The sequence below is a fragment of the Echeneis naucrates genome, chromosome 3 (genome assembly GCF_900963305.1).
Source record: "Echeneis naucrates chromosome 3, fEcheNa1.1, whole genome shotgun sequence".
In the NCBI taxonomy this organism is placed as follows: Eukaryota; Metazoa; Chordata; class Actinopteri; order Carangiformes; family Echeneidae; genus Echeneis; species Echeneis naucrates.
Genome location: NC_042513.1, coordinates 13,964,761 through 13,980,492, shown reverse-complemented (window position 1 = coordinate 13,980,492; position 15,732 = coordinate 13,964,761). Strand labels below are relative to the sequence as shown.

At 38.4% G+C, this 15,732-nt stretch overlaps 1 protein-coding gene across 4 annotated transcripts in view; it reads left to right on the top strand.

Moving 5' to 3' along the window:
• Positions 1–15,732, top strand: part of mpped2a (metallophosphoesterase domain containing 2a) — a 68,013-nt gene that overhangs the window by 29,590 nt on the left and 22,691 nt on the right. For all 4 annotated transcript variants that reach the window (XM_029498293.1, XM_029498292.1, XM_029498295.1 and 1 more), the window contains exon 4: positions 3,147–3,372. In XM_029498293.1, coding sequence (XP_029354153.1) covers positions 3,147–3,372 — 226 coding nt within the window. The remainder of the gene's footprint in view (positions 1–3,146; positions 3,373–15,732) is intronic.

Below are 15,732 nucleotides of genomic sequence, written 5' to 3'. Positions count from 1 at the left end.
CTTCTACTCAATACTGAGTAAAGGGTCTGAAAACTTGTGACCATGTTATATATCAGTTTTTGTTCTTTATTTTTTTGTCAAATGGGTCTGAACATTATCCGTACCCACTGTACATGCAATAACTTGCATGTGTAGGGACTCCATAGAGTTTCTGTCAATAAACATGTCAAGGAAATCATGTAAAGTTACATGTGTTTAGAGACTAGAGAAGTACATTCACACATTCATGTTCACTCAGGCTTCCACTGGTTGGGGATTGTGATCAGTCCAAACACTAGAGCTATCAGTCTGCAAAGCTGCCTGTGGTTCATAAAGAAAAGCACATTGCTTTTTACAAAACAAAACAAATCCAGTCTGTGACGTGCTGGCAGATAAACCCTTCTACCCTTCCCTGCCCCATATGACCAAATGTTAACAAATGTGTCATAGTGGTCATGTGGGAATCACTAGCAAACTCCAGGTTTTTTTTTAATTCTTATTTATATTTTGGAGGGGCGGGGGGGTAGACTATTGAGTAAACTGAATCAGTTTTATGGATAACGGATTTCACTTAGTGTTCTCCTAGTTTGCTTGATTATTTATTTAAAGCTCTTTATGTTGGAAGCTACATTCACCTATTCATGCATCCTTTTTTCTATACACATTCTAGTCACATTGATTCAGAACCTTTTCCAAGGACACGTCAGAATGCAGACTGGAGGAGCTGGGACTGTATGGGTTATTTTTGTGCTTCATCTCTGAGTGAGGGCTGCGACTTTCTCAGCAGCAATACTCTCTACAAATTATAGTTTCAAAAGAAATTTTTTCCAGCAAAGAAAAAGATGCAGAACCTAACACCAACTGAATCAATCCATCAATCCTCTGACTAGTAGATAAAACAATGGCTTATTAGCCTGTAGGAGATTGCTGCTATTTTGTAGACCTAATAATAGAGAAAACTATCTACAGATACAGATCCACAGAGACCTGAGCATCCATTCTCTGTAGTTATTTCAGCCCTTGAAAGTATCCTGAGGATTAGCCTGTACAGCAATGACAGCGCAATAAAAAAAAAAAAAAACATCAGAACAACTGGAAAACATCAACAGGAAGCCTAAAAAATGAAAAAGAGAAATGTAGAGCAAGAAAGGAAGGGCGATGCAGGGCAGACTCTTTTGTTGAGTGCTCAATCAGCTGGAATAAAGTACCAAGACAGTTTTTTTTTGATGGCCAAAGGGAACCAAGGAGAGTGAAAAGGGCACAGTAGAAGTTGAAAGATGAGGGGATGAGAATCGTAATAGCTGTTCTCCATTTAGTTCAGGTTCACCCTTTTTCCAGCTTCCCAGTGTCAGTAGACATAGACAGCAGTCCATTGGGGTCAAGCAGAGCCATCAGCTGTAGTTGTAACCTCACTGACTGTCTGAATTTAGTGTTTTCTTTTTTTTTTTTTTTTTTTTTTTTCTTCTTCTTCCCCTGCCCCCCCTCCCTTATCAGCGTTTTCTCTTCAGTCCTGATCTGTGCTCAGGGTTAGGTATACAGGGTGCTTCTGTGCTCTCAACACAAAATATAAGCAATTTTCTATTTCTAAGATGAGAGAATGATTGTGCTCAATGCAGCCAAGCCTGAAAGATTTTATACAAATAAATGTTAAACAAAACACAATACAGATTACAAACAAAATAGTTACAAGCAAGCAACAAGTCAGAGTCATATCTAACTAGTCAGCTGAGTAGGGACAAAGTTAGTTCTCCCAGGCGGGTTAGAGAGGTCTGACAATTACCCTGTGACTTGAGTTTAGTTTTATACATATAACGTCAGGGGAGATCAAAGAGTGTTCGTAGTCTTTTGTCAATCCTTTCCCTTCTCACAGGTCATGTCTCGCAGTTCATATTTCCCTCACATAGCAGGTGGGATGTCCCTCGCTTGAATTACTTTTTAGAAAATATTGCTCTGTCTAAAAGCATGGCAGAGCTGCACGACAGAATTTGTTGGTTTGAAAAACAATTTTGCTGAGTCACTATTTAATTATATAATTTTTTCAGTTGAAAGACATTTAAAATATTTGGAATCAATTTACTTGATGCTTACATTCTCTCAGATTTCATATTACACTCATGTTTCAGTGATAATAAAGACACCTTTCCTGCCTTTTGCAGCCCTGATGAAGAGCTGTAACAAACATTGAGGGTGCAAAACCTTTGACAAGATCTGTGAAATAAATCCATTTGACAAATAAATAAACCAAATCGTTTGAGCATTGTTGAGCTCCATTAGAAAAAGCTTTCGTTCATTGTTGGTTTGGGCAGCTCTCACACCGCAGGCATTGCCCAGTTGTTACAGCTTCTCTCAGTACTTTTACATTAACAGTTAAGTTAAGCTATGGTTATGGCTCGATAAAGCCATCTAATCGGGCTTCTGTCCTTGTTTCAGTATACATGCACGGGAGTGAAATCAATTTATTTGTTGAAATCATGTCGCCTCCGCTATGATATGTGGTGAAATGCACTCTTTCGGCTTGTGTCTAATGGGCCACTACCGATTGACCGATGACGTCACAGACCACAACAGAGGTAGAAAGATGCAAGTTAGCCTCTGCATCTGTCCAGAAATGAGCTTTTGCTGAGGACTTTGCCATGTTCGACATGTAGCAGTTAGCCAGCTTCTTTTGTCTGACCTCCTACGTTTGTGTTTTAAATGTCGTTTGACTTCCGGGTCATAGTTTAGCGTGAAACTTTAGCACGTGTAGATTCACCTCCAGCCCGACTGTCCATTTACATGCAGCAGTAGATTGACTTTCAATTGCAATATCTGTGTGTGTTAGTCCAACAATTCTAAATTTGATTTCCATCGAGCTAACATATTTACATGTACTTTAAAATTCCAGTTTTGGTCAGAATAACTTGGAATAATTCAGTCTTTTTTTTTTTTTTTAGGTGTCATGTAAATGTAGTGACTGACAGGATGTTGAGTTGATTGGCGAGTTTTTAGGACTGTTTTAATGTCAGCAGCTAATTAACTGACTGAAATCTGACTGAAATGATGATCCTGTGTTGTATTGCAGACCACACCGATATCATATAACTGTAACATCCAAACTTTTTTCAGCCTTCACCTCAGTAGTGATGTGCACAAAGCTCACACCCCGCCCCGTGTCTTTTCTCTTTCAGGTGGCCTTCCATACGAATTTAAAGTAGTCATCGCTGGGAACCATGAGCTGACCTTTGATAAGGACTTTATGGCTGAACTGGTCAAGCAGGATTACTACCGATTCCCTTCGGTCTCCAAACTCAAACCGGAGGACTTTGACAATGTCCAGTCGCTCCTCACAAACTGTGTGTACCTACAGGACTCGGACGTCACCATAAAGGGATTCCGAATATACGGGACACCATGGTAAGAGCGCCAACTGGCCTCTCTTCTTTTACCCTCTATCCATCCCAACCATCTCTCATGCCTGCTGAGTCACACTTCTGCCTTGTTGTGTAGTGGGTCCCTGAGGTGAAGGTGTCAGTGCCTGGCTGTTTTCCAGCTCCCCTCTCTCTGCAGTAATTCTGTACGCTGCCGTACTCTCTCAGCGAGAGGCCTCTATTACATGCAGGGTGCTACTCCCAGTTTGCACAGTCTTTTATAAGCTCAGGACCTTCGCATGGTCCCTGGGCTTACATTACACCTGTGTTTTGACACAAGGTTAAGTGATCCGCATGGTACTGGGACACTGTCAGAAGGCTCATAGGTGTAGGAAGAGCGCTGGAGCCTGTATTCACCAGTTGGTGGGAGGGAGGAGTTTAGTTAAAGGCAGTCATGTTTGTGCACAGAAAACACTACTAATCATGATTGGAGTGATTTTCCCCTGAACTCACTGCAACCTCTATGGATGTACATTTTTCGGGCATCATAATTTTGGAGAAATAGTGATGTTTGTGAATTTGCATAATTTCTGAGTTGTCTCATGGGGTAAACTCTAGTTTCAGTACTTTGAAACAAGAATTGACATATTTCTGGCTGATAATTTCATTGTTTTTAAACCATGTAAAAATTCAGTATTTGCACACATCATCTTTGAAAACAAAGATATGCAATTGATTTAGGTTTTTTACAGCTTCCTTTATATATCCTAAAATATCCCAAATAGGATAAAGAACATTAAACATACACAAACTTCAAATTTAGATGGACAAAACATTAAACATACACAAACTTCAAATTTAGATGGACAAAACATAAAACTAGTGGCACTATATGAAACCTGCTGTTCATCATCAGTAATTTAGTCTTTAAAGTTGTCAAAAATACTAAGATTTGAATGTTTTCATTGTGATTGATATGATGCATAAAATGCATAAAAAAAAAAAACAAACATCTGCCCATATATGTATAAATTATTTATTTTTCCTAATCAGGTTAACATCAATTATGTTTCTTTGCAGTGCTCTCAGACTATCTAAGACTAGGGCTACACAGTTGTTATTGTGGTTTCATATGGATTGTTTTTGCATTGTATTTTTGTTTAGGCCTTGTAGCAGACAAGAAACCTTCCCTCGTGTCTGGAGAATACGATTTTGCGGGACATTTGAGTTCACAATGCACAACAATATAATGCCACATTTTATTGTTACCCCACGGAAAAAAATAAATAGATGCATTATAGATTATATTTCAATTAATTATGCTAACAGTGATTATTTGCTTTTGCAGCTTTGTGTCTCCAAAGATCCTTTATTCTCATGCCTCCCTTTCCTCCATTCATTTTCGGCAGATAGTACAACAGAGAAGAAGCTGTAGTTCAGTTTAATAGTGTTCAGATGGTAGTGCAATCCGACCTCGCCGGCCTCTGCTGCAGGGGTGTGGCGTGTTATAGGACAGTTGAGGCTCCTGCTGCACAAGTCTGCTCCAGACTTAAAATAACTACTTAGGTCACTCCTTCATCATTTAGCAGCTATAATTAGCAGGTTTGCAGCTTGGCTTCAGAAGTGACAGAGGACAGGGGCAAAGAGAAGGCAGGGGCAGATTGCAGCATTCCTCAGACAGCACAGCAGCAGGAAGAAGAAATTAAGCCCCCCCTTCTCTTTTCCCTCCTTCTGTTTGGAAGAGGAAGGATACCAGCCTACCTTTCCCTTGTGGGTATTTAATGTGAGGGCTGGTAAGTGTCTGTTGTGACAGCAGGGGGTCTCATGAGAGGTAGAGTGGACAGCTTGGCTGCCCCCCCTTCACCACCCCTCCATCTCTCCTCAGCCTCCTCACCTTCTTCACACCCATATGCCATCGTGGCCTGAGGTCTGGCCTGCCTGTCCAGTGTGAGGTCTCACTTAGCCCCGCCATGACCCCTCACTTCATCAACAGTTCGCTGCCTGGGTGGCCGATCTTGTCTGAGCCCTCTGTGGTTGGCTGCTGCTTTCACTGCAAATGAAGACACAACAGCATCACTCAGGAAATGTAGCATGTAACCACTACTTGATAAATGCCACCTTCTGTCTTTTAAAACTCAATAGTATTCGGGAAAAAAAAATCTTTCCAGTGAATGCAAGTAGCTCAGAAATACTGCTGAAGAACTAAGCTCAAAGTGTCTGCTCTATAAAACCTAATTATCTTACTCTTAAGTGTCCAGTTTTGATTCCTAATTCCATAGTATTTGGTCTTGTTGCTCCATTTACAGAATGGTAGTTTAAGTTAATGTATAAATGTATAATGTATAAATTCAATATAAATTGGTAGTGTCTCACAAAGTGAAGTCTTAAAACTCTGTCCTGTATCACAGGAGTAGAGTTAATTTCTTTCAATATGATCCATCTGATCTGTCAATTTAGTTTACATTTAGTTTTATTTTTGGTGTAAGCTATGTACAGAAAAATATCAGAAGAGCGATTGTTATTGCCGTTAATATTTTACTGCAAACTTTAAAAAAAAAAAAATGATTTCTGCCTTTAAATTCATCAGCCCTTCCCACAGTAAAACAAGATTGTTCCTGTTTTTAATGAAAATGCTTGTCTGAATACACAATCCTGCAGTGCCGCAACAAGAAAGCCGAAAACAGCCTCAATATTTGGTTAAAATCTCCTCAAAAACAATTATTTCACTACGTTTGTGTAAAAGCCGTCAGCTACAGGATCAGATGGTCAGATTTCAACCACAGGAGCAAGCAGGACTCTGAAGTTTGATATCCCCTGGGATTGTTTGAGAAGCAGCAGGTTGCTGCCATTTACACACAAGGTTTTTGTGTGTTAACGTTCTGCCAACACTAACTAGTTAACAACATTTCACCCGTTTCCATTTCTGCCCCCTCCTCTGCCATTAGTTTTTTCATGAATCCATCATTTAAATGCTTGTTTTAAAGGTATTCAGCTGAAATTCTGCTGCAGCACTTTGCAAACAAAATCCATTTCATAATTATCTGCAGCAGGTTGTCGGTTTAGCGTTTGACCATTTTACAGCAGTAAGATCACTCAGCCACTGATTCTGTACAAGCTTCTCATTATGTCCAAGTGTGGGCGAAAAAAAAGGAGACTGAAAATAAATAAATAAATAAAACCAACACATAACCAGATGTGTAAATGATGCATGTGCACATAAATGCAAAATAAAGGGACACACAGAATTTAAAATAAAACAAAGCAGACAACTACATGGAACTTATATTATTATATAGTATAATATATTATCACTATTATATTATACTACTCCCTAGTAAAAATGGAAATAATTGTTTGCTCAGTGTTTCCTGAAGCATTGAGTAATATTGTAGCCTATATTTATCGAGATGCATTCTTTTTAATACTATTTATATTAATCATGGTTTCAGAGCCTTCAGTCTAATGAAGACATCTCTAGTTCTTGACAAATAAAGGACTTTACAGTTTTAATCAAATTAATGTTGTGACTCTGCTAAGTTGTGGCACAGACCAATATGTTTTTTATGAAAAGTGATGAATTGTGGGAATTTTGTCACTTATCTATAGCTCAGTATGGGAGTGGAAATGAAGCTTTCACACTTTGGGATCATTTTTGAATGGGCAATATTTACAAGCCGTGTGTATGCCTTTAAAACTCTGGTTCTGGTTTTGTGGCCTCTTTTCCTTGTTAGTAATTTCAACTTTTATTTGCTAAATCTGAGAGGGTGATGTCTTCTCAGCTGAACTGCTCAGGGATTGAACTGTTTGATTATTTAAATGTATGTTCACATTGAAACTGTGGCAACTTAATCTCAATAGAACATTTGAAGAAATGGTTATCTAACAAAAAAGGTGAAGGCAAAATGGCTTCATATGTCAGAAATTGATGAGGTTTGGGTGTTTTGCTGAAAAGAAAATATTTAAGGTGAGATTTATGTGAACAAGAAGATTGAATCATTGTTATAATGTTCATAATTCCTTTAATTACTGTTTTACTATTAGTAGGTTTTATCTTTTTTTTTTTTTTCAAGGAACAATTTCAGTTCAGTAACAAGTTAAATGGCCATGTAGAGGCTTAATTGGTGCAAGTCTTTCAATCTCCCCCAAAATAAAACAGTGCTCAAATTTTTCATGTCTAATTAGTTTGGTCTGAGTTGCAAGGAAATAAAATATCATCATTGACATTTGTAACTTCCAGCTGAGCTGAAATACATCCTGAGCCAAGGAGAAGTCATCTGTCTTTGTTTTTATTATTTTGTTTATGTGTAGCCAAAAGAGAAAGAAACAGCGACTCTACTCATCTGTGAAGCTAAAGCTTGAAAATATGCAGAATTCTTGTTTGAAAGATTACAAAAATGGTGAAATTGTCATCAAAATAGCTATTTCCTAACATTTGGCGACAAATTTGTTTCGAAAAAGTCTCTCATGGAAGTTTGTTCCAGTCTGATTTGAAAATAATTCTAATGATCTCTTCAATGAAACAGAAGATGTTTTTCATGCACTCTTCCTAAACTTTGTTCTGATCCAGTTCACTCCTGCACAGAGTGAGAGCGTTGAACCAAGACACAACATGCGCTATTTAATGACAGATGCTCAACAGACCAAATACCTTACCCTCCCCTCCCAATACTTGCTCACTCCTGCACACACACAGGAAAGAGGAGTGGGCTCCTGCACCTTGTCAATCAGAGCTCTCTAAGAGCGGTTGAAGGTCTCTCCAAGCCTGACAGCTCTGGATTTTATTCACATCGTCAACTCCTTTTGCTCCACACAGCAAGATTTTAGACGAAATAAAACTTCCAGGTCCTTTCATCTGAATTTATAACCCACTTAATTTCATAATGAATCTTCCTTTTTAATCTTTCTCCAATTTGCTACGTTACTGCAACCTATGGTTGTCAATGCTTTTCCATTTTTGCAAATGCTAAAAAGTTGTTGCAGTACAGCAGTGATCTCTTTTGTTATAAGTGAAGACACTTATGGGACTTCAGCTCTTTGCTGGAATGTTAGATGATATAAACCAAAGATGGGTCTTGAGAAAACTAACATTCACACACAATTAGGTCTTAAGGTCAAAAAACTATAAACCTGAAATATTTTTTCCTCACTCTTTTGATTCTTTTACTTTTTCCTTTGTATATCACTGCATGGGAAGCTTGGTGAGCCAAAATAAACAATTTTAAGATCATTTTTAATTTTCAGACGTTTTAATCAAAAAACAGACAGAATTTGATGCTTTTTATTGTATGCAAACTTGTCTTTATGTCAGGAAAAAAAAAAATTGGAAGCCATTTCATAACAAGTCTACATGTTGGCTCTTCAGTGACTGCTGGCCTGCCCAGGATTTGCTCTACCATCACTTAATGTCAGCCGAGATTGGCTCAATCTTTCCAATATCCACCAATAGATGGTGGATATTGGAAAGATTGTTCAATCATTCATGAATTTTCCATTCTAATTATTTCCAACCATTTGCTTTTTACCAGCTTCACCATTGCAAATAATATTTTCTTTGCCTGGTTTGTTTCATTATAAACTTCCACTTGGATTTTTGAAGAAACTGCAGATATGGAGATTGTTGTTATTTCACAAATTTAAGTGAGTTGGGATAAATTATGAAAACTCATGTTGTCCGTCTCAGACGGAGCAATGGTGGTTGCTCACAGATATGTGAGGAATCCTGCTGGTTTTAGCGACGCTGATAAGCTGATGACTGATCCAGAGCAGAAAAGTATGTGCAGTGAAGGGAGGGGGAGACATAGATCCCCTCCTCATGTCTGTCTCTCTATGGTGATGAACCTGTTTTATGATTCTGGACTTAAAGTCAAACTGTTGCTGCTCCGTTTGCTGTTTCCTCCCTGGCCTGTCCTTTGGAGATCATCCTCCACTGTCCTCCCATTCCTTACTCTCATCTCATCTCCTCACCAGTTGAGTTCTACTTCTCTCCTGTCCCTTTTCCTCACCTGCCTGTCTCCTTTCCTTTCCATCTTCATATTTTCTTCACACCATATCCTCTTTTCCTTCCCCTGCCTCTTGTCCTCTTCTTTTTAGTTCAGCTTTTCTTTTTCTCAAGTTGTCTTGTGCTGTTCCCTCTGGTGACTAAGATGTAAGACTACAGGATGGGCCATGTATTGAATGGTTAGATTTTGAGAATGATACCTTAACTTTCTCCCTGAGGGGATCATTTAACAGATAAACACAGCTGATATCACCACACAGTCTGTCCTTAACTGATGTATGTTGATTTTGTTGAATGATGTCTTATCAAATGTGAAGGTCTGAAGGATATTGTTGCTTTACATGTCGTCTTAATGGGTCCTACTTCATTCCGTAATGAATTATTTCATTGTCTGGTAACAGAAAAACAGGTGTATCAGAACAGCCGTATTATTGTTTTAGAATTAAATGAACGAACCTGCTGAAAGCCACCTTGACAAAGACTGTTAATATCCCCTGGTGTGGTGCAGCTATATACAGGGTTTTGATTAGTCTGATTGTCTTAACATAAACAAACTATTGTAGAATACTGTACAGTACATGCTGTACAAGTCTAGCCTTTTTTTTTTTTTTCTCCTTCCCAGCAGAAAAAACGCTGTGGTACCGTTTCAGGTGGTTTGTGTAGAAGGTGGGTTTGTGCTTAATGAAGCATTATAAGAACCCCAGTCTTTTGCTTCAGGACAACTGTGGTCTCAGATCGCACAAGGACAGTGTTGCCTGAAATGAAATGGTAGTGGTCGACCACCCGGTTCCACAAAAGAAACACAACTACTGAGAATATTACTGATTGCATTATTATTTGGCCTTTCTGTAGGGACTGGGTTTATATTAGCTGGTAGTGAACATTTTTCAGTTAATACAAAATAATTTATTTTAGATGAGTTTTCTGTAGCGCTTGCCTCAGCTTTGAATGAGGACCGAGAGGTACAAGATTGTATCAAGATGAATACTATGCATATTTTTATTTTGTAAGGCAGGGCAATTATTCATAAAACACCATTCAGTGACAAGGAAATTCAAGTGCTTTACTGAGGTTTGGAAATGTGTTAAAAATTGAATACATGGCATTAAATAGCATTGAAATGGATTAAAAATGGAATATTAGTTTAGTGTTACTAAACTAATATAAACTTTGATCAAGGCTGCATGAACATTTAAAAATAACTATTGTAGTGATATAGACACAAATATGCAAACGCACATTGTACACAGATTGTGAGATTTATTGGTGAGCTGCACCCAATTGTGACATTTTTGACCTCTGAGTTGAATGAGCTGTCCATGTCATTTGATCTCATCTGTTCAACAGGTGTAAAAGTAGAGAAACTAAAAGCTGCTTCTTCTGATCCTTGCAAAAATGAGCAAACCAGTGGGTGCTTTGTATTGTATAAGTTTATCACAGATATATTTGAGCCAAAAACCAATTTCTGCTTAATAGATGACCTAAAAGTATCCTTTAACTTATGACTAACCTGAACAATTATCTTGTACAGGCAGGAATATTTCATATTCAGCAATCACAATGTGTCGAATCCTGTCTTGTTGAGGGTTGCAGGCTTCTCAGCAGCAGAATTGGTAATGCCCTCGCCCCTGTAACCAGATTGTGTGCATAAAAAAAACAAACAAAAAAAAAAACTGTTCAGACTTTTTGAAAAGCTTTTATTGCACTTAACATAAATTCTCAACCTGTGTGTGTGTGCATGCATGTTTCAAACAGAAAGCAACATAGGGACACAGCCATAGAGAACAGGAAAATGCAGTAGGGAATCTGAAATTCAACAAATTAATATAAATGATATAATACATTTTATTTTTTTCCTTATCCTTATTTATCTATTCCTTAACCTTATTTATTTTTAATGGCAGTGGGGATTCCGATGGCATTTTATATGCCGATACATGCTTTGATTTCCATTTCATACAAAGCAATCTATGCTTTGGTTGGTTTATGCTGTTGCAAATCCTTTTGCTGGCTTGCTCTTGTGTGTGTGTTTTTGTCTGTGTGCACCTTCCAGAGGCAGCAGATTAAATCCAACTGCCCTCATTTGACTCTCTGAAGCTCACCTCTGAGGAAACCCGCAGGGCCAAATGCAGATTTGTCATTTGCAAATTTTCAGTTTTATTCATGTATTCATTTTTCACTGTAAAGGTCAGGTGTGTGCAGTCCCGCGTATGTGTGTTAGAGAAGAAACGGAGACGGAAACAAACAATACATTGTTTGAAGGCTTTCCTCCATCTATCTCTCCTTATATCTGCCCTTCTCTCTGGCCCTCTAGCTGCACCACATGGCCAAAGCCACTGAACAAAATCTCAGTGCTGAAACAGTTAGATTTTGGACAATCGCCATGGTGTATCCATGCAAAAAGCAAAGTCCATTAAGAAATTGTTTCCCAAGTTTGGCTTGGAAAATCTTAAGTGGCTTTACTGTGCAGAGTCCAGACCTCAACCACATCCAATACTCTGAATGGGAGTAAAATTTTCTGCTGCCAAGATGGAAAGACTTGAGAGGAACAGAGGCTGGTGCAGCAGCAGATTTATTAATGGTTTTGGATTTAAGTATGCACATATCACATATGGATGTAACAGTCGTGTCCACATACTTTTATTTTTGTAGTATACGGCAGGAAAAACCTGCTACCATCCTGCTCTTTCAAGAAGTGGCTTTTTATTGAATGAACATATTGGTACTGTAAAATAAGGACCCCACACACAGACACATGCGATAATAAACACACTAAGGGCCTAATGGATAAAACTATGCAAACTATACACTGGGGGTGTAACAGTACACTAATGTCACAATTCAGCATGTACCTCAGTTTGGAAATCATGGTTCAGTACAGAAAAATGCAAAAAAAAAGGATCTTGTTTTTCCATTTATGGTCAAATTGAAAACATTATACACAACAGTACTATGCGAGTTGAAGTAAACTTGAAGTCTTGCTCACGTTTAATTCTTCAATGTAAAAATTCTCTACATTGAAGGACGAACAAGTTGCTAGATGGTTTTGCATGGCTCGTCTTTACTAACGTTAGACTGGGTCCTTAACTCATTAACTCAGATTTGCTTGTGTATCTCAAGCTCAGTGAGGCTGGTCTGTGCTAGGATGACTTGACAACATATAGGTCTTTGCAATAGTGTTCCGTCACCTACAGGAAACAAGGAGTGGCGAGTAGTTCCACCTTGCTTTGGTACCAAACGCCCTGTTACACATACTGTTACACCCTTAATATCCACAGAAAGTCTGCATTTGTCCCTTTCCCTGTATACATCCCTGAAGCCCGAGCTCAGGCTTAAGATCATTTTCTTTCCTCAGTTTGAGCAATCATTGTTTTCTCTTCAGTTGGTAAAATTATGCTTCTTTTTCTTCATTTGCCATTTCACCCCAAAACAAAACTAAATGTCAGCCGTTTCTATGCAGACCAGACACGTGGGGGTCAGTTGGAAGCCATTTATAGTAAACTTTGGGCTTGGTTTGAAGACACATGGACACATTTTCAGGCTAATTGAGATGTAAAACGAGGGATAGGATGTACATGGGGTTTTAAAGATTGGACGAAAAGATTGAATGAGTCTTTCCTGTTTTGTGTGTACACATATTTCTACACCTAATATACACAGTTTTATACATTTGGCCTCTGGTTTACTAACCTTCTGGGAAAAAAGTACCTTGAAGTGTTAAGCCTTACCATATACAAAAATAAACTGGATAAATATGGCAGAAGCAAAATAACCCAAAACCACACAGAAGCAAAACAATATTTTCAAACTTAATTCAGACCTGTATTGTATTAAAGCCCCCGAGCCTGTTCAGAAGTGATTGTAAAACCTTCCCATCTGCATTAAAAACATCCAGAGAACTTCCATTCATTTCTTTAGATTCCTTCCTCTGGTTAATCAGGACAAAGTTAATCTTACAAAAGGTAGAACAACACTATCCAAGCACGGAGCTGCTTATGACATTACTGAATACATGTAGTATCTGTTGCAGTGACAGATTTTGGTTGTATTGACCTTGTTATGATTTATCTCCTGAAACTGAGCTAGTATGTTATGAGAAAATTATATATCCAGGTTCTTTTTTTTATTCTGACAAAGTGCTTAAGATCCCTTTACTAAACCTTTTTATGTTCATAGAAACACAGCTATAACAGTCTGTACTGTTATGCATGTCTTTTTAAAACTTTATATATTTGTATAGCTCCACTACATGTGAGTGAAAGTGAGTACAGACATTTTTAACTTTGTCTGTTTTCATCTGTCCATATCACCGAGGTCTGTCATTTGTGTCGGCTGCTTTTAGCTTAATCACCCCTAAGTCACCTCTTCGCCGGCGCCAGCCTCTGTCAGTTTTTGTTGGCTGCCTGCCTACTACAGAAAGACAGACACACACACACACACCCTCTCTCTCTCTCTCTCTTTCTCTTGCTCTCTCTGACACAAGCTGATTTCTTCGCCAGTCAGACTGTGAGCACATGGCAGCGCTACCCCCAGTGAGGCAGTGGACCCTGACGAATGGCCATCACCAAAAAGTCAAGGGCTCCGTGTTCACTCTGCCCTCATCTCTTTAACTCCACAGACAGATCGGTTGGTGAAACTTCCTGAATGTCTGATGATACCATTATGGATTTTGATGGTATGATTATAGTGAGAGAAATAATCATGGTCTCACAATTATCAAGGTTATTATGGGCTCTGATGTTTTTATTAGTTCTGAACAATTTTTTCAACACACCTGTGAACGTACACACACCAGTGGTGTCGTACTGTATTTAAACAGCTGTGTGCTTTTAGTCGTGAGTGTATCGCTGGATGATCACGTAGAAGAACCCCCCCGGTTATCCAATTTATAACAGAAATACTCCTACATTAATGATTTTGCCTGTTTTTTTTTTTGGTGAATAAAGATCATTCGCGCCATCTGGCATTGTTCCTGTTGCAGTATTAGCCTTATTGGCAATTTTGCCGGCATGCACACCAACTTTTGAGTTCTGGTTAAAAATACACATAACAAAAAAAAAACAACAAATTAATTAACTTTTTTTTTTTTTTTAATTTATTTAATGTTGTTTTTCTTTTTTCCCTTGGTATTCCTCAGCTTCCACGGTTGAATGATTGTGATGTTTGAAATTGCGGTTAATAGTAAAACCAGTTAGTAGTACTATCCCTAGTGATCAAAACCTGCATCAAATAGAGAAGTTGATTTTCTCCTTTTTTCACTTAAATGGCCATTAGTTCATGCATTAAGTTAATATTCCTCCAGTTAAGATGAAATGTGTTACTATAAATTATCTGCAACTCTTTGAACAACTTATTCGTCAGTTTTTATACAAAAAAGCCAAAACAAAAAAAACTAATTTCTTCATCTCATACATTAACCATTTACAGCTTTTCTGCACTATTTGAGAACGTAAACTGAAAGTCTTTTGATAGTCAGTGCAAGTGATTGATTTGAATAGTTTTATAAAGTTCAATCCTGCTGAGAACATCGTCAGAGTTGTGACAGATTCAGTTTCATTTTGGGATTCCAGTCACTCAATCATAGTCTTTAGTTTGCTCAGATGCAGAACAACATCAGTTAATCAACCATTCTTCTTATTGTGCACACAAAGACAAAAAACACAGGTTCCCACTGAAATATAGAATATTCAGCTGTTAGTGGCTTATCTCAAAGAAAACCTAATCAGGAGTGAATTATTGTTATGATACATGCTTGTAATGTCTTTACTACATGTTGTTTTAGCACTTTCCCAAGATGATAAAAGACGGCTCTTCTTCGCTTCCCTTACACAATTTCTTTGAAATGAAGTGTTTTCAGTGAGACAGCAGTGTCACATTAATTACAGTAAATTTTCAGAATTAATGAGATAATGATTTATTGATGTTAAAATGTGACACCTTTACTTAATGAAGCATAAAATAGAAATCATCAGGCATCTGTTAACAATGCCGGATTCTGTTGGACTGTCTCTGTGTGTGTGTGTGTGTGTGTGTGTGTGTTAAACTCCATATGCATGGCGTTGTTGCTGGGTGCTCCCATAGGTGCTGGTGCAGCTGCAGGTTGTCGTCAGGTTACAAATGTAGGGAAGTTCAGACTGTATGGATTCTCCCTCAACCGGTGAAGAAGGCTGTGGAGGGGCTGATTTGTTCTGCAGGGTGTTCATGCAGCAGCTGTTGTGTGTGTGTGTGTGTGTGTGTGTGTGTGTGTGCGCGCTTATGTATATAAAGTGTTCCCAGTGTGTGTCAGAGAGGTGAATGAGAGGGTTAAGTAATGGATTTGTCATCGCGCCCTCACTCTCTGCAGCATGACGGCCCACAGTGTTCCCTACTAAATGACTCACCCTGAACAGTCACCCCGCCCACCCATGC